Source organism: Phyllostomus discolor, chromosome 13 (genome assembly GCF_004126475.2).
Source record: "Phyllostomus discolor isolate MPI-MPIP mPhyDis1 chromosome 13, mPhyDis1.pri.v3, whole genome shotgun sequence".
Lineage (NCBI taxonomy): Eukaryota > Metazoa > Chordata > Mammalia > Chiroptera > Phyllostomidae > Phyllostomus > Phyllostomus discolor.
The window spans coordinates 66,319,379-66,338,315 of record NC_040915.2 but is presented as its reverse complement, the minus strand read 5'-3'; the positions used below and the strand labels follow the sequence as shown (position 1 = coordinate 66,338,315).

Here is an 18,937-nt window from a genome sequence, read left to right as displayed (position 1 = left end):
GTGGGGAAGGAGCTCAATGCCTTACTTTTAACCATGCGTTGGTTTCATTGGCCTCAGCTGTGCCCAGTGCATGTGTGCTCTGCACTTCAGCTTTTAGACTGTAAAACGGGGAAGTGCTTGCCTCTGGTTCCCTTGGATGTGGGGACATTACCTGGGATGTACTCAATGAAACATAACCTAAGCTACATACATGAAAAGGAAGAAACTGATCTTACTTAGGTTTCTCTCTACCTACTTTGTGTTGGGTTTCCAGGATCGAGGAGGGAAGTGGAGTCAGGAATTGTAGGCAGGAGTGGGAACTGAAGTTGCTCCCCAGGGGATGTCTGTATTAAGCCCTGAATTGCTTGTCTTTGGGGCTTCCTGCTTTGCCCTTCAGATGGTAAGGTTGGACCGGTCCAGGGGCTGCACTGGCTGACTGCGTCGGTTCACGCTGAGGGCTGGTGGTGGTGACTCATCAGGTTAATGCCTGCAGGGCGCACTCCTGTGTCCCCACATCTGTGTCCCTGGCCCAGGCTCTGTGTGTTGTCAGGTCGGTATCTGTCATAGGCTTATGTGACCCTTGCTCACCCTCTTCAGGAAGATTCTAGGAGGATTAAGAAAATCAGTACCACAGTTGGGAGGCGTTGAAATTGATTGTCACTCCAAAGTCATGAAGGGACTGTCCAAAGGGGCTGAAAGAAGGGGAGGCAGAGGTCCTCACAGAGAGAGTCATGAAGCACGTGAATCTGTGAACTTCATTTCTTGGCCTCGTTGTGATAGCCCTGAAGCAGTGAGGAGGGAACTTTCCCGTGGAAAAACTCTGCGATAGTGCCCCTAAACATGTGCTACCAACAGGCCAGATGCAGCTCTTCAGGGACCGAGGAGTTGGCCTCCACCTACTGGTTCGTGCTCCCTGACATCCCCACCTTCCTTTGACCTCTGGGGAGGAAGGTCTGAATTGCTTTGGGCTGGGCTGAGCGGTGCTTATAGCTCTGACCTACCCGTCTTCTCTGTGGCTGTGTTTTAGCAGTAGGCAACTTGGCTAAAGAGCTCCTTTAGGCTGAGAAGAAACTGTGAGCAAAAAAGAGCCTATTCCTAAGCAGGCAGCATTCTTGGTGACCTCATCTTCCTCCCAGCTCGAGTCCAGTTGGAGCTGTGTGTACAGGGCAGACTTCCAGTTCCTCCTGTCTGGGACCCACAGTGGCAGATATAAATAGACCAAGACTTTGTGGCCATTGTTCTCTAAGCGCCCATTGTTTCTGGAAGCAAAGCGGCTGTAGCACTTGAGTGTGAGGCGTGTGCTTTCTCCCCCTCCCCTTCCCCCTTTGTCTCTCTTTCTCTGTCTTTCTCTCACTGTGCAGAGATCTGAATCGCAGCTACACTGTCTTCCTCAGGCACCTTGCACTTATCTGGAGCTTAGTGAGAAACTGGAGGGGAGAATGGGTTCCACGATGGGTAGATGAGCGGACTCCAGTGAAGCTTTTGTCCAAGTATTTCCATGATATATTTGTGGTCAAGATGAGGCTATATGGATCCAATGATAGCGAAGTAAGGGGGATTTGTAAGTGGTTGAGCGGCTCTACCCAAAGGGTCTTGATTAATGCGTCAGTGTCGGAATGATGCATGGCCCCCCGTGTTCTGTTATGGCGCTCGGTGCTTGGTTGTTGCCTCTTCCACATTATTGTCAGGAGCTCCGATTGGTGAGGGATGCCGAAAGCTTACTTAGTAAATTGCAGATGGTGCAAAGCTAATAGGATGAGGACAGATTCCTGATATAGAAAAGATCTCTACACATGGGAACATGGATCAGAACAAGGTGAAGTTTAATGTAGATAAATGTAAAGCTCTGCCTCAGGTTAATAAGTTTCAGTTGGCGGGTGTGGACCTGGCTCCGTGTCAGTTCCTGCGGAGAGTCCTGGAGTGCACTGTGTGTGGCTTTTGCAGGGTGGCTGGTAGAAAAGTCACCACTAGTCTGCAACCCACAGCAGTGAGTGGGGCGGGATGATGGCCCCAGTGTCCCCATTTCACTCCCGAGAAGTGTGGTGCGCACCTACCTGAGAACGCTCTTTTTAGGAATGCAGGCTTCCGGGAATGCCTCTGGCTGGGGGAGTGGCCAACACCACACCGTCGTGAAGAAATCAAGGAATTTTAAAGCCTGGGCAAAACTGATGACAGAGAGAATAGTAAAAAGGTTGAAAAGCTGGTAGGTGAAGAAATTTTAAATTTGTACCGTGCAGCTCCAACCAATAGAACTAGAGCCAATGCATAGAATTCATAAGAAGGCAGATTTTTAACTTGACGTGTATCAACATTTAAAAATAATGATCACAGTCCACAAGTGAAACTCAGCGGCTCGGATGTAGAGAGCCACTGAACATGTTAAGGGAAGAGTTGTGTGGAAGGGCCTCTGTTGGCCTTTGCAGGAAGCGCAGTGGTCGGGTCGGTGGTCCTGGCCCACCTGTGATTGCCATTGCTCATCGGCAGATAGTCCTTTGTCGACTTAGAAAGCTCGGGTGGGTTATGTCTGTAGGGCGTGTTGCTTCAGTGCTTGTGGTTGCATGTTGAGATTTGTCCCTCCACGGGGAGAACGGACTTACATATTCTTATTTTTCATTGTGGTTTCCCTGGGTTGAACACGGACAGTTGCGCTGGGTGAATGTGTGTGAGTGCGCTTTTCCTTCTCTGCCCAGATTTATTTATTAAAAGAAAAACACATCTGCATAAAAAAGCCTTAGAACACAGGAAGAATGTCCACTTTGTTTTTCTTTCTGTAGCACCAAGACATGTGGGGTTTTAGCTTCCTCTGAGGGGGTTTTGAAGACTGGCTTTCATCTCAAACAAGGCCTTTTCCCATTGGAAAAAAATGGCTCCTTTTTGGTTAAAAAATGTATTTCTATAATGTATAAATAAATAAGAAAGTCGAGAGAGAATTTCCCTTCAAAATTTAAGGAGAAATGCTGCCTTCTGAGCACTGTTAATTGGCAGTAGGGTGCTGGATCTTCCCAGCCCATGTCTCTCCTGCTGCCTGTCCCTTTATTCTGGTTTAAAATTTTCCAGTATTCACTTCCTCTGCTGCTTCCTGTATTTCCCTGCTGTTTCCTGCTTTGCCATCCTTCTGCTCTTCTCTCCTCCTCCTGACCCTCCCCGCTGGCGGACCGGCCTGCTCGCCCGGCTCCCTGCTCTCTGCTCTCCACCCCCTGTGCTGCTGTCCCGGGGCAGCCTGCAGTGACTGCAGCCCGCTCTGGAAGAGGCCTGTCTCTGTGTTTGTTTCCTGCGTGGGAGGGAGAGGCAGGCCTTGAGAAAACAGTTCAAAAGTGCAGAAAAACGTTACCTCTTCCAGCCTAAATAAACGGGCTCCACTCCACTTGTTTGCCCAGATTTTCCCTTTGCCCGTGGAGAACAGCCCTCATCCTCACCTCGCCCAGCCTGCCTGCCCGCTGACCCATGGGAGCCCCCTCCATGCCCGGCTTGGCCCCAGACCAAGTGCCCAGTGGGCACTGACTCGGCGAGTTCTGGGTCCGACATGCCGTGGAGCCCTGAGCTCCGGTGTCCCAGCTGCTGTCAGCAGACGGTCCCAGAGGTTGAGCTGCTCCCCTTCTCCAGAAAGAACTTTCTCTGTAATGCAAATGGTGGCAACAGTGGAAAGAAATGTTTGTGTGTACATTATTTCTGCTCCCCCACTTTTAACTCTGCTAATGGGTGTGGCTAGGAAATCCCTGGTTTTTAGTGTCAGAGGATCTGGGCTGGTCATCCCCATTAAGTCACTAAAGTAATCTTTGCGAGCCTTAAGGCTCACAAAATAATAAAAAATAATAAAATAATGAAAAGGTTACTTTATTTAGTATTATTTCCATCACAGAGGTGGTGGATCATTGTTTTCAGGATCATACTAGAATATGGGAGGAAATATTCTCTAAAATATAAAACTGTATTCAGGTAAAGGTACTGAACATTGTACTTGGGAATCCAGTGACATTAAAATGAATTTGGCCAACCCAATAACCCCCACCTCCCGGAACTAGGCATCGGAGCCCGACCTGTAACCTAGCAGTTGTGGGAGCTGGGACACCAACAAGAAGTTAGATGTCATGGGGTGGGAGCTTGCCCTCACTCAGAAGTGCAGGGTCTGGGAAGGACCCATCGGATGCGTGTGGCTTCCTGCCAGGCCTCGGGGGAAAGGGCCCAGTCCACTCTTTCCTTCTGAGGAACCTGCTGGCTGCAGCTGTGTGCTTTCCTCATGCATCCACAGACCCTCAGGACTTGCAACACCCGTGGTGTGGCGGGAGTCAGCCGTGATCATCCAGGGAGCGATGATTTGGAACATGGGAAGCACTCTGTAAATGGCTTTGCACAATCATTTCAGAACTTCAAATTGTCCTTTAACATGCTCTGTTGAGGTGGGCTTTGCATGCAGGAATCCTAATATCAGTAGTTAAAACTTGTTAGGGGTTATTCATGTAAGGATCCATGAATGACAATAACTGGGGTAAAAGGCAGCTTGCCTTTAGGCAGGTTCCATGCATAGAGAAAAGGGTTTTGAGCATAAAATTGCACTTTGGTTTCGTGCTGTCTTGACTGCAACAGGGCACTCTTGGGGTGTTTTAGAACTAAAAGGCCTCCTGGGTCCTGTGGCTCCTGTAGCTATGAGCTGTGTGCACGGCAGCACACACGTTTTAGATGATCATTGCTACAGAAAGGATTTCCCCTTTAGCAGATTGGAGGATGCAGACTAGGGAAGAAATTAGTGTGTTCTGTTCAAACAAAGACCCGGATTCAGGGGATGTCCATTTCCACTTATATCTCAGAATCTGATTTTTGCTTTTTTTTTTTTCCTTCATTTTCTCAGTTCCTTAGTTGTCCCTGGGGAAATTGCCGGATTCCTTGTTTTGGCTCTAAGCATTATGAAATAAAACTAAATTTTTTTAAATTTTAATTTTACAAGATCCTTTTCAGTTCATTTCCAGTCACCAACAATTTACTGAGCACCTACTATGTAGTAGGCTCTGGCATTTGCACACATATTTAGTTTAATCCTCACTGCAAGGCAGGCAGAGAATCCTAGAGGAGGAAGCTGTGCTTCATCTTGCTGATCGCTGAGACCTGTCTCTCGTACCCTCCCTGGCCCGAGCCGCTGGAAAACACACTCAGTTAGGAGTCATTCTAGCAGGGCACGTTCATTCAGATATTTCCTCCCTCAAGCCATTTGCTCAGTGTTTAGGGTGGGAGGTTTGAACTGTTCTAAGAAAGAGCAAGAAAGTTTAGCTGCAGGACCCAGGGGGCAGTTCTGCTTTCTGGCTCGGATCCTGGAGCGGAAGAGCCTCTCTGGGTTTCCCTGAACACCTGGAACTGATTTGGGCTTTGCTCTGCCTTCGAAACATTTGCTGAGGTGGAGGATGGTGAAGCGGGTAGGAAAGAAATAAATCCAGTGATTAAAAATAGCTTTTGCATGTCAGGTGCCTGAACGAATTTGGGAGCATGCCTGCAATCCCTTTTGTCTGGCAGGTCTGAACCCTGGCGCTGCCGAATTACAACCGCTTTCATTTGTTTTTCCTGCTCCCCTACCATGTAATGGTCAAGGGCTCATTGGAACCATGTGTGAGCCTGGTGAGTCACCCAGTCCTCAGGACTTCAGTGGGAATACTGTGTTCAAACTCCTTCTGGGGGCTGGGGCGGGGGGTGGATGAAGGGAAGAAGGGAGAGGACTGAAGTCACTTCCTACAGATGTTCAGCGTGCTCAGTCCCGTCTGCAGGCTTCTTTCCCAGGCCTGGCCGCTGGGCCTGGGGCCGACTTCCCGGGGCAGTTAGGAGCATGCTTTTCCTCCCAGAAGACCATCTCTCTGGCCGCGGGGCAGCTTCCCTCCGAGAAGATGCATCTCTCTCTGCACTGGCCCGTTGTGCCCAAGGAGTGTGCATTCCCCAGTGACAGACAGTGTGTGCTGGTAGCAGAACCGAGACGGTGTGATTGGTCCGTCAGTCACTGGCGGGTGAACTGGGGATTTTGGGTGCAGCTCCTTTCTCCCTTCTTTGGTGCTGTTTTCTATTGGCTGGTGACTTTGAGGGGGTAGGGCACTAAGAGAAGGGCTTGTTTCCCTAACTGATAGGTGTCTGTTTGGAGGCTCAAGGTGTGCCCCATTATTTGGGGCAATGACGGGCTGTTTGATTAGTCCAGTGAGGGCACTGGGCCATTTCTTGCCGAGTTCTTGCTGGAGCCAAGTGTGTCCCTTATTGCTCTGCCACATCATTAAGTTTATGAAAACAGAGCTGAGGGGCTGAGGGGGGACACTTATTTCCCTTCTTTGCATTAACCTCAGAAGCTTTGGATTATTCTAGCTCCCTCAGCTGGAAGTCCTGCCTGCCAAGTTCTAGGACCTGTAACAGGATTTGGAATCAGGAATACAGGACAAAGAGGGCCCTTTTGCCGGGTCCCTGCATTCCTGGTTCCAACCCACCTTTCTATGAGCGAGAGGGCAAGAGAGACTGTTTCTGAGGTTCCCTTTCCCAGTCTTCCGAGATCCTAGCATTTTCACTGGGCAGGTCCTCTTAGACACCAGTACCACCTCCCCAGGGACAATCAACTCTGGAGTCAGAGTTCCTGGTCACTGGCCACAGCCCTTTTCTGATTTCTATTGATCCGAAGAGCAGAGGCACCCTCTCTCCTACTTGGGAACTTGTACCAGGCACCTGCCCTCTAGGTACTTGCCAGAATTCCAGCCTTTTTTGGCACACCCCCTGTTACAGTCATAGGTTCCTGAGGGTGTGAACAGTTGGGAAGAATTACCCCTGCAGTCTTCTGCTGGGTGGACATAGGGGTCCAAGGGGCCAGCTTGCCATCCTGACTTGAAAGCATGTCTCTCTCTCTGACCCAACTTCGCCACTTTCCAGATCGTGATAACGTTGCTCTAAAAGAAGTTCTGTGGTTCAAGTGGGCCAGCAAATGAAATGCTGACCTAGACTAACCCCCTAGAAAGTCATCGGAAGCCTCGTTTTCTTCTTCCACGAGTTTATCTGTCTCTTGTAAGCTTTCACATTATGACCCTTCTTTATCGCAAAGACATCCCCATGACAATAAAATATTTGTGGCTGCAATGACATGGTGTCTGAGATTAGCTTTCCAGTTCCTCAGCCTGTGGGAGGAGCTGAAATGAAAACTGGTAGCGTTGATAGGTTTTACAGCTTCATTATATCGTTCTCTGTACTTTGGTGTATGTTTGAAAATTGCTGTAATGAAAACCTTAAAACCCTATGAGGAGGGATACAGACACTAGCTATTAGCAGACCTCTTTTTAGAGATGCGTGGATGAAGTGACTTAGCCAGTGTGATTACATTAGTGGCAAAACGGAGATAAGGACTCATGGATTTTGACCAACAAACCAAGCCAAGCCCAGAGTACGTCCCACTAGGTCTTTTTTCCTTGTCTTCAGAACCCTACCTTCCCTTTTGCAACAGTTCTTTTTTAATCCCTGCACGAACAAGAAGGTTTCTTCTTGGTCTTCTTTCACTCTGAGAAACATACTTTGGTAGGACTTTATGTAACTAATGAACCTTATATTATGTGCAGGGTCGCCCGTCATGGTGACTCAGGGGTGAGCACAACAGACATCGAAGGAAGCCAGGCTGTCATTTCACCTGTGTCCCTTTACACAGAAGGAAAGAAGACTCCCTACCCAAGAAAGGGAAAGATTATAGCCGATTCTGTAGATGGCTTTTAATTAGGTTTTAATGGGGCTAAGCATATGAAATTCTGGATTTCTTCGATCCAGGAGTGGTTTTAAGTTTTTAATTATTTCCTCAGATGTATTTAATTTTCAAGTAAGAAATAAAAGTCCTGTTTTTTACCCTTTCAGCTGTAAACATTTTAGAGGTTTTTTTTGGATCTCTGATCCATTCCTGTTGGGAGCAGCAGTGGAATAGAGTAGGAAGACCTTGGATTTGAGAGCTGAAAGAAGGGGTCCCAGCCCCAGTGGGGCCCTCCCAGCCCTGCGACTCAAGGCCAAGCTCTTGGTCTCTCAGAGTCTCAGCCCCCTCACCTGTGAAATGGGGACCTTGCAACACCTTCCCAGCCCCTCGGGAGTCTTGTGTCATGAGGATATCGTGGTGTTGTATACGGGGAGCGTCTTGGCGGACTGCAAAGCAGTTTTCAGATGGGAGGCATGTATTCATTCTTGGTGTTCCTTTCATGCTGCCATTGATTGGGACAACCCCCACCACACACAGCAGTGTCTCACCGTAACCCGCTAGGGTTTGGCCAGCCCAGCGGTTGTGTGAGACTGAAACATGCCCCTAGCTCCTGGCTACACCCCTCCATGCCTGACCCTCGGGTCCCACACCCTCCAGTGTTACCTGCCATTTGTTTGTGGTCTGTGAGAGAAGGACTGTCCCAGGGCGCTAGGGCCCTGTGTCTTGACCCTCCCCCAGCACACGCGCCCCTGCAGGCTTAGAGTCTATGTAAAACTGTTGATCTGTGAGCCGTTCAGTTTCGGAAAAACTGAAAAGAATCGTACGAAAAGTCACATGAAACGTCCCTGGCAGCGTTTTCGGACATTGAACAGCCCTGAACTTTGAGTTACATATAAGTGAATTGAAACCCTTGTTCTACATTTGACTTAAAACAGCCATGGGGTGTAGAAGCTTTTGTTCAGGGTTAGGCCGCAGTGAAAAATAAGCAGATGTTTCCCTGCATTCAAAATGCCACCAGCTCATTATACGCCCACTGATTCAAGGAAAGCTACCTGCTGCTCGTTTCCGCCTCGAGGCTGCCGCCTGGGTAGGACAGTTCAGGAGTGGTATTTATTCACAGGCCTCTGCGAGCGCCTCTCAGAAACTTAGGGTGCTTCTTGTAAATTTAACTCGGATTTAGGGTCCTGAGGGATAATAAGCCAGCAAGACATCTAACGCACTTGTAATACACTTATGTTTCCCGTTTCTGGCGCACTGTGTTGTTGCGTGTCTCCACCGCACGGGTGTAGTGGATTTCCCGGCCAGGTTTACGGCACTTTGAGACAGATGTGTTCTTTGAACTTTGACACAAAGGCCGTTTTAGTGCTTGTCCATAACATACGATTAGTTGATGTCCGTGGAGGCATTGATTGAGTTTTTAGATGCTGTTCCTACAACTAGCAGTATTTTGTGTCTCATACAAAAGCATTCTAGTAGGAAATGAGATGGAGGGTGGTACGAATAACAGATGCCTGTTTGGGCCCCACCTGTGTAAGGACTTCATTATTGGTTTGGATCAATGTGATGAACCAGACTGCCACACTTGTACACCAGCAACACAGAGGGAATTTTTGCGTTCATATTTACATGATAAGAGTTTCATCAATATCCACTTTAGAATGTGAGTTTTCATCATCATTTAAATGCAGTGTCACTGGTACTAAGACGATCTGGATAGTTTTCACTCACTTATTGAGGATGTTTGACTTTTTTTTAGCCAAACTTCCACCCTTTCTAAAAATGGCAGATAAAGCTCTGACTTTCTTATCTGAATCCTTTGGGTCCCAGGCCCACGATACACCTTGTCCTGAGCTCAGGTCCCAGTGCAGGTGTCCCGGGTGTGCAGGGGGAGCTTCCACCAGCTGCGCTGTGAGCACTTTTTCCAGAGATCCAGCACTCTGAGGCCTCAGCCAAGGGCAGTGCCAATGGGCACGGCGCAGCTGCCGCTGGAGGCTTGTGGACCAGGCTTTTAAAGATGGCACTGAGGTGGAAGGCAGAAGTCATTCCAGCTGCTTCCCTGGTAGAGAACAGGTGAGGACTCGGCAAGCCTGGCTTCCTGACAGGAAGCAGAAACCTCTGTGGAGCGGGGTCAGCCACCCCCTCACCCCTCTGTGGTTCTGCCCAGACCACGTGAAATTATAGGAAGCAGACTCCAGGAAAAAAAACCCTCATTCTCAGGGTTTCTGCTGTCATCCTTGGCCTTCACGTCACCCTGGCATCAGACTCCCCGAGCTGTCCTGTTTCGAAAATGCCTGGGGGCCGCCCAGCCAACCTCACTCTTCAGCTGGAGTTCGCAGCAGAAGCACGGCTCGTCCGTTCGGCCTGGCCTGTATTTTCCACATGTGTTGTCCTGGCCAGTTTCCGCCATCCGTAAAGTCCTTTTCATCGAGTCATAAATCTAACGGAGGGAGCAAACACGCAAGACAAAACCCTCACGGTTTAAGTTCATGAATTGGTGTCGGATAGGAGGGGAAGAAGGGAAAGTTGATTCAGGTTTGGAAAACGTTGAATTCACTAGACATTTGTTGACTGACTTCTGTGTTTCGGCCTGTGCCAGGAGCTAGGGGGCCTACAGCTGTCCTTGCTTCCCCATGCAATATTCTGGGGTTACATTGTGTCTTTCTAAAGTGAAACTGACCTGTAGTCTGAGGGGAGACCTTTCTGGACCTGCCACTTAACTGGTCTTGGCTGTGTAGAGTGGGGACAAAGGGAGAGCGTTGATCTTTCTTAGTGACTCATTTGATGATGACTCCATTGTTTGAAGGGCTGGCTGTTACATAATCATCACTTTATCCCCGCCCCCCCCCCCCCCCCGCACCCTCATAATCTGGGATTTTCCATCATTTTGTCAACCTTCCTGGAGGCATGTTGATTTTTCCACTAGATTTAGTTGGGCATGTCCCAGGGCAACACAAACTCTCCACTCCCTGGAACTCGAGATTCCTGCGCCCTGGCAGGGCCTGGGAGAGCAGCTGCAGGGAAGCCTGCGCCTCCAGGGCAGGGGCTGGATGGCATTGCTCAAGGCCACTTGGCAGGAGAGTGCCGCCTGCCCTTCTTTCTTCTAACACATTTCCCTTCGCTTGGACGTTCGGAAGCAGTACATTTGCTCCTTTTCTTAAGTCATTTTTTTCTCTCATGTGTATCCGTTTCATTCAGCCAATAGCATATTATGTGTGCCCACGGAATTCTGTGACCAGCCAGGGTTCAGAGATGGCGCGCTGAGGAACCTCTACTGCATCCATGCCTGGGGCTTGGCCATTGTGCGAGCCAGTTTCGTAGGACACACTGGAGATATAGGCTGAAGAAGAGGGCTTGGGGACTTACTGCCTGAAGGTCACAGGACTGATGGCTAGTAGGAATTCTCACGTCATTTCCTTGCTTAGGAACTTTTTGTGGGAAACTGAGCCCGAGGTGAATTCCGAGGACTTTAAACTCGAGCCATATTTATGTATTCTTGCTTGAACATGGTTTGCGAGTTCAGGAAGAATTGAACACAGAGGAGATAAGGAAGTACTCGGGTATAGCTCGAAGGGCGACACATCTGTGAATCTGCAGGTGTTGATACCTCCTCCTTGCATACTACCTATATAAGTCAAGTTTTATAGATATTACCCCCTATATGCACCTCCAATTTGTTTAATTACAATCTCTGCATTGCCACTGTCCTAGTCCACGCCACCTCATCTCTTGCCACAACTGATGCAATAACTTTTTAACAAGTCTACCCACATCCATTTATAGTTATCTCCTGAACAGGGTAGCTGAAGTGATCGTCTTCATTTTTTTTCCATTTTTTTTTAAATGTGGTAAAAGAAATATAACCAAGTTTGCCATCCGGGTCATTTTTAAGTGTAGTTTTGTGGAATGCCGTACACCCATTACCACCATTCATCTCAAGAACTCTTCTGAAGCTGCAACTCTGTACCCATTAAACAACAGCTCCCCACCCCCTCCCTTCCCCCAGGCCCTGGCCCCCATTCTACTTTCTGCCTCTCTGAATTTGACTCTTCTAAGCACCTCATAGAATTTGTCTTTTTTGTGGCTGGCTTATTTCACGTAGCATAATGTGAAGGTTCATCCATGTTGTATATGTCAGAATTTCTTTCCTTTTTGAGGAAGGAAATCATACCATATTGGATGAGTAATATTGTATGTGTGTGTGTATACACATTTTGCTTATCCATTTATCTGTTGATGAATACTTGGATTGCCTGCACATTGTACACATTGTGAATAAGGCTACAGAGAACACAAGTGTGCAGATACCCTCTGAGACCCTGCTTTCAGCTCTTTTGGGTATGTAGCAAACTCCTAAAACTCAACACCACCACCACCACCACCACCAAAACAAAAAACAAAGAACTCTATGAAGAAATGAGCAAAATGCTTGAATAGACATTTGTCCAAAGAAGATACAAAAATGGCCAAGAAGCACATGGAATGCTCTACATCATTAATCATTAGAGAAATACAAATCAAAACTGATGTGATACCACTTCACCTCCATTAGGATGGTTACTCTTTCCTCTCCCCAACCCTCTTCCCTCACCCCAGAAAGTAAAAAGTGTTGGTAAGGATGTGGGATCTGTGTGCACTGTTGGTGGGAAATTGAAATCATGCAGCCACTTCAAAAAATTAAAAATAGAATCACCGTAAGGTGATCTTCTTAATGCAGTCATGCCATTCCTCTGCATAAAACTTCCCATGCTTTTGTATTCTACTTAGGATAAAATTAGAAATTCCTTAATGTATTCCTTGTTTACCTTTTTAAGGAAATTATTTATTGATTTTTCTGAGAGAGAGAGAGAGAGAGAGACATCGATTTGTTGTTCCACTTATTTATGCACCCATTGGTTGATTCTATATGTGCCCTGACCAGGGATCAATCCCGGAACCTTATACGTATGGGGGTGATGCTCTAACCAACTCAGCTACCTGGCCAGGGACATCCTTCTTCACCTTTCTAGCTTCATCTCAAGCAGTTGTCCTGTCACTCTGCTGCAGCTTCAGATATTGTTGATACTAAAATAAACCAAGTTTCCTCGTCTCCCCTGTCTCATGGCCTCCGTTTATGCTGCTCCCTCTTTCTAGGGTCATGGTCCTCTGACATCAGTGGTCGTTAGGGTCACCTGGATTCTGTGTTAAACACACAGATTCCTGGGCCCCATTCTTGACAGGCTCTGATTCAGGAGGTCTGGAGAGTGGCTGAGATTTGGCATCTGTAACCATTTCCAGGTGATGCTGACACATCTGGTCCAGGACCACAGTTTGAGAACCATTGGTCTAGATTATTTTTCATTTTCAAACTCCAATGTATCTTCTTGATCTTGAGTCAGACATCCCTTTTCTCTTAAGGGAGGCCTTCTCTGAGTTCTCCAGAACAACTGGAATTCCTGTTATATCTTAACATATTATTCTTTACTTCTCAGAAGCCCTTGTGAATGTTTTGAATGTTTAATTGTGTAACTAGGTTTTTAAGGACTGTATCTCCTGCCAGAACCTAATATCCAGCTTCATGAGCATGGGGATTATTTTCGTCTGTTTACTGATATCTCTCTAATTCCTTGCACATTCCAAGTGCTAAATGATAGTTGAATGAATGGATATTCTCATTTCCTTTTCATAGGTAACTGGAAGTACACAGTAACATTAATGCTCTCAGAGAATTAGGAAGGATAAGTGGGGACTATGAGTGAATTAGTAGGGCTGTACAGAAAGAATAAACGTGCTTTGTTAAGGGTATAGGACATTCTAGGCAAGAGTCAGCTTTTTAAAGGGACTTAGCACACTGTGAAACCCTCCCTCCATCTTACTCATCCTTGTGAGGATGTCAGCCTAGCTACTTTTCAGTTTGTCTTCTTTAGACCATGCATGCCCTGTCATAGTTTATGGGTAGTCCATTACCTATTTAGTTTTTTTGGATTGAGGTATAACTGACATATGACTTTCTAGTATTAGTCTTGGGTGTGTGATATAATGCTGTAATATTTGTATATATTGCAGAATGATCTATCACCTATTTAGTTTTTATATTCGTGTGTTTTTTTCTTTCAGATATGGAATGTGCAGATGTCCCACTATTAACTCCAAGCAGCAAAGAAATGATGTCTCAAGCACTGAAAGCTACCTTCAGTGGTTTCTCCAAAGAGCAGCAAAGACTGGGAATTCCAAAAGGTAAGCTTTGTCCTTGGAAAAGAGAGGTTAGGATCAACCTTTTAGGTCTGGTTAGTCTTCTCCCCTGCAGTGTGAGGTAGACGTTGCTGCCCACACTAAAGTCTGCAGCTATGGGTCTCGGCACCTGTCTGTTAGGGCCATCCCAGACCCGTGTGGGTGCCCCTCCGTCTCCTGGGTTCCTCGCTGCCATTGTGGTCTTCGGGCCCTGGCTCCCAAACTTGTCTGCACGTGAGATTCAAGATCTTCAAAAATCTCCCCCGCTCAGGCCATGTCCCAGACTCATTAAGTCATAATTAATTGGCTGGTAACATTAGCATCTTTGAAGCTCCTCAAGTGATTCCAAAGGACAGACAGTTTGGAAAAAACACAGTTTCGTGTCGCTCTGGGCCGCCATTGGGTGAACTCTGTGAGCTTGGTTTCTTGGAATTTACTGATTGCTCTTTTCTTTTACATGCACTGTGGTGAAATGTGTTTATTCTTGGGTGTTCTCCTCTGAAAGGGTTTATTCAGGAATGTCAGGGGACTAGAGTTGTCAGAAAGAAGAAATGACTGGAGAACACTTAAGCCTTCACCAAGCAGCATTTCCTGAATAGCTGAGAGCAGCAAGAACACTGGGCTATTGAGTAAGAGGGATGCTCTCTGGAGAGCAGCCCTGTGAGGCTCCCAGCCTGTCGGAACTGGCCTCAGACAGAGCCTGGGGCTGCGTCTCCACACCTTTCCCCAAGAACACCCCCCCCCGCACCCCCACCCCCAGACCTCTGCGGACAGCTGTGCCCGAGTTCTTCTAGGATCACAGGCAGGATAAGGTGCATTCAGACCAACCTCTCCTAAAGTCACCTGCTAAATGGAAGGATGTAACGAACCTTGCAAGCAGGCATGATGTGGGCACTGTGACCCGCCACCTTCACAGCTCTCTGAGTGCTGTGGCTGGTGTGGCGATGGTACAGCTCGGGCCATGTGTGACGATTATGTTCTGTCTGTGCTATGGGGCTCATCAGCACCAGGCCTGTGACATGTACATGCTTTGCATGGTACCTAGTATAATACAGGTACCTGATAATGGTCTTACTAATTACCATTTGAATGACTACAACTAATTATTGTGATTATTACCAACCATAATCAGATAAGGTAAAAATAATTGAGAATAATAGTCTCAAGTACATTATAAGAACGAAGAGCAGGGAGAGTTGGGGGTCATCTCTGGAGTAAACTTGACTTGGTTATTATTAAAGTAGTCATCTTTCCCGCGTCTCAAACTTTAAAAAAAGGATGTAATGGAAATAAGGCAGTGACACAGGAGAGTTTGGGAAAATTGTCTGAATGAGGGTGGGAAGTGCTGGCACTCATGTGTCAGTGTTTCAGCTGACGTCTGTTAGAACGATCCAGCTGACAAGATACAGCAGGTGGGGATGTGGGACTCAGGCAGGAGGAAGTTGCCGCATGACAAGCCTTTACAAGCTGGTGCTCCCCAGTTCTGAAAATCGGAGAACATCCTCAGCCAAGTCCGGTCCCTTTGGGGTCCTCTCCGAGGCTTGGGTCGGAACCCAGAGCCTGACTCGCTGGATCTTCATTTCGTCTCTTCCCTCAGACCCCCGGCAGTGGACAGAAACCCACGTTCGGGACTGGGTGATGTGGGCTGTGAACGAGTTCAGCCTGAAGGGCGTGGACTTCCAGAAGTTCTGCATGAACGGAGCGGCTCTCTGCGCACTGGGGAAAGACTGCTTTCTCGAGCTGGCCCCAGACTTCGTCGGGGACATCTTGTGGGAACATCTGGAGATCCTGCAGAAAGGTGAGTGTGTGTGCACAGAGTGAGGAGGAAGCGGGGTGGAGTAGCTGTGAGAGGAGGTGGGCGGGTGAGCGTGCCCCACGGTAGGACGCCGGTCCCGTCCCCTGTAGGTGTCCTGTTGCAGCCTGTGTGGTCTAAGGAGACACGCCAGTACAGGTGCTCCCTCAACATCGGTTTCTTTTGCTTCTTATGTACTGGAGGTTCGGATTTTAATCTTCAGCAAGATTGTACTCCCGAAGCCTCTTGGTATGCACCACTGGGATGCAGTCCTTATCTCGGACTCCCGACTGTTTCCACGGGCAGTGCCCACAGGCAGCCCCAAGGTTTTTTTTTTTCCTGGTGACCTTAGCATACACTCCCTTCATCCTTTAATACATTGTGATTCCTGGCCATATCCATCACAAAGCTCAGTTTCTCAGAGCTTATTAATAAGACAGGCGTCTCTGCTCACTAGCTGGATTGGAAGTGTAGGGGTGTGTGGCACCTTCTCCAGCCCGAGCGAAAACTGGGGTTGTGTCAGGACACGGTGTTGCAACCTTGTAATGGCATGGCCTCCCTACTAGTCTCCTTCAACCTTTTTGGACCAAGTGACTCATGTACCACAGTCCTGGCTGAGTATAGAAACAGCAGCAGGCGGCAAACTTGGGTGTTTTTGTGCTTATTTTTCTGAATTTCTTCTTAAAATAAATCGCAGTTACCAGCAGTCAGCAGTGCCCTCCAGCTGACTGTAAGCCTAGAAGCCTGTTGCCCTCTCTGACCCAGGCCCACCCTTTCTCTGTGGTCACCAGCTCCAACCCTTGGCGAGGGCCCTGGGGACAGGGAGCAAAGCTCAGGATTAGCACTTTTATTCCATATAATACCTTCCTTTGTTTAAGGATACTTTCCGCACTGCAGTGCTCAAGAACGACCCGATTTAGATTCCTCCGGGTGTAGAGGTGTTATCTTTTCTCCTACTCTTCAGCTTCTGCTGAAAAATAAATAAATAAACAGGGGCAAGAACTAGGTGACTCTCTGCGGTCGCCCTGGCCGAGGACTGAGGACTGGGGCGGCCGCACAGCCTTCCCCGAAGCACCCACGTGTTCCCCGTGTGGCTGCACAGACTCCCACTCGTTGTGTTGACGTGCGTGACCTGTTTGCAGAGGGAGAAGGTGCAGCAGGCTCATAACAGGTCCCATGTGACCGATGGCTTATAAACAGAGCGTTGGCTCCTACCAGACCGTGCAGCCCAGGTATCTTCCCCTAATCCACTGTTTTCCCCTGTTTCCCACCAGGGAGTGGCCAGGTGTTCTGGAGTGTCTAAACTGTCTCTGATCAGAGTCGTATTCATATCTATACAGCATCTCCATGTTTTTAGAGCACTTTAAAGTACATTTTCTCTTAGGAGTCTCACAACCGTCCTGAGAGGCTGAAAAGGCAGGTATGATGAGTGTCCACATCTGTCAAGCGAGGGCAGCTTAGGCGTTTTCCTCACCAGCATTCGCTTTCTTAAACCCACGCCTTTTCTCTTTAATTTCCTGCCTTGTGTCCTTTGCATAGTAACATGGACTCATGGGGGAGCCTCTGGTCCCCAACACAGGTTTGGTCTACTTTCTGGCAGAAGGAGAAATGAAGAGACTTTAGGAGCTTTTGAAAATGATTGAGCATGTTTGAGGGCCAAGTCGTATCATCTCATCCTTGTTCTGTTGAGAAAGGCAGTAAGAATCATCCGTCTTCAGATCCTGGAAGAGCTGAGCGAGATGGTTGTACCGAGGCCGCAGCTTTGGTTCTGTAATTACACTAAAGCAACACAGCACAAAAAGAACATAGCTGTTTGGGGTGGGGTGGAAGGCCAAAGGTGCAGGGGATGTTTCAATCTGATAAGCTGCTAAAGCAAAGTTTAATCATTTTTATCTCCACTGGGAAATGTTTTTCTGTGCAGGCATAAACTTGTTTTCTCAGCAGCCTCTGCTCCCAACATGCTATCAGATACCCAAGGAAAAATCCAAAGCAACACTCCCTTGGTCTGATTCTGACAGTGACATTGAATCAGACTACTCCATACAAGGGTCAGAGGCCAGGCGAGTTGGTTCCAGGGTAACTGGAGGATCTGCCAGGTCACTTTCGTTCCGTGGGGAGGCTCTCTGTGCTCACTTCCCTCCACCTGCATTCCTGCCTCATTCCTGGGGAAGTTGGCACCTGGACAGCAGTTTCGTTATGCTCTTCTTCTATGTCTTTGCATGCACATTTCACCAAATAGTTAGTTACTTTACTGGTGCCCTGCTGCTTATCTGGGCCTGAACTTGAAGTCTGGGGGCAATGGAGGAACCATCTAACAAAAAGCAGATATCTCTTAGGAGAAATCAAATCTCCCTGTCTGAAGATTTCATTATATTTCTGAAAAGTTTTAGAGGTGATCAGGTTGAGCACTTGGGACTGATTTGGGTAACTGCCCCAGCTGCCTACAAGCCTGGGATGCTCATGTGGTCCAGGCACCCACACCCACATCAGAATGAGGGCGGGATGCCTCCCCAGCTCATAGAGATTACTCACTGGTGCTCTTTCCAAGATACCAAGTCCCATTTTGCAGCTACTGAACAGAGTAAACTTAGCCTTCCTCTTGTGATCTCATCTCTAGACAAAGCCCCAGTCAGGGTGGACTCACAGACCAACTCAGTTAGTGAGCACTCGGATTTCTTAGAAGAGGGGCTGAGGTCATTGTGGTTCTTGTATCCACAATCCTTTCAGGCCAAGCACTTGCGTGTGGACCTCTCTGTTCATCCCTTACCCTGTCTGTTGCAGAGGACGTGAAACCGTATCAAGTTAATGGAGTCAACCCAACTTATCCAGAATCCCGTTATACCTCGGATTACTTCATTAGTAAGTTCCCCTTCCACTCTCCTTCCCTGACCTTGCTCATGACAATGGGAACTTAGGAAAGGAACCCTGTCCCAGTTGAACCCAAAGCTCCTTCACCATAATTCTACGGCAAACAGTATTTTCTTAAATATAGACCAGTTGTTAGTGATTTATTTTTTTCCCACAAAGCATAACGCTTCAGCCTGTTTATGTGTTTTATTGACTTGCAAGCTCCTATGCACGGGGATCTCTCTGATATCTCAGTCATGGAAGTTTCCCCAAGAGCTGCACCTTGATCCCTACTGGAGCTCGTGCACTGTGGGCCCGTCTGGGGTCTGGGGGGAGGGACTTGGTCATGGCCCCTGTTCCCTTCCCTTTACTAGTGGACATGACAGCGTTTCTTCTGCAATTCTTCCTCAGGGGCGTGCCACGCAGCTCCACAT

The 18,937-nt window shown here is 47.9% G+C and overlaps 1 protein-coding gene across 5 annotated transcripts in view; it reads left to right on the top strand.

Annotated features, from left to right (window-relative positions):
- The window catches only part of ETS1 (ETS proto-oncogene 1, transcription factor), a 128,505-nt gene that overhangs the window by 82,496 nt on the left and 27,072 nt on the right, over positions 1 to 18,937 (top strand). For 4 of the 5 annotated variants that reach the window (XM_036014156.1, XM_028527416.2, XM_028527418.2 and 1 more), the window contains 3 exons: positions 13,751 to 13,870; positions 15,462 to 15,662; positions 18,438 to 18,515. In XM_036014156.1, coding sequence (XP_035870049.1) covers positions 13,751 to 13,870; positions 15,462 to 15,662; positions 18,438 to 18,515 — 399 coding nt within the window. Of the gene's footprint in view, positions 1 to 5,555; positions 5,584 to 13,750; positions 13,871 to 15,461; positions 15,663 to 18,437; positions 18,516 to 18,937 lie in introns of those variants that run through there. The other variant, XM_036014155.1, reaches the window with a different exon arrangement.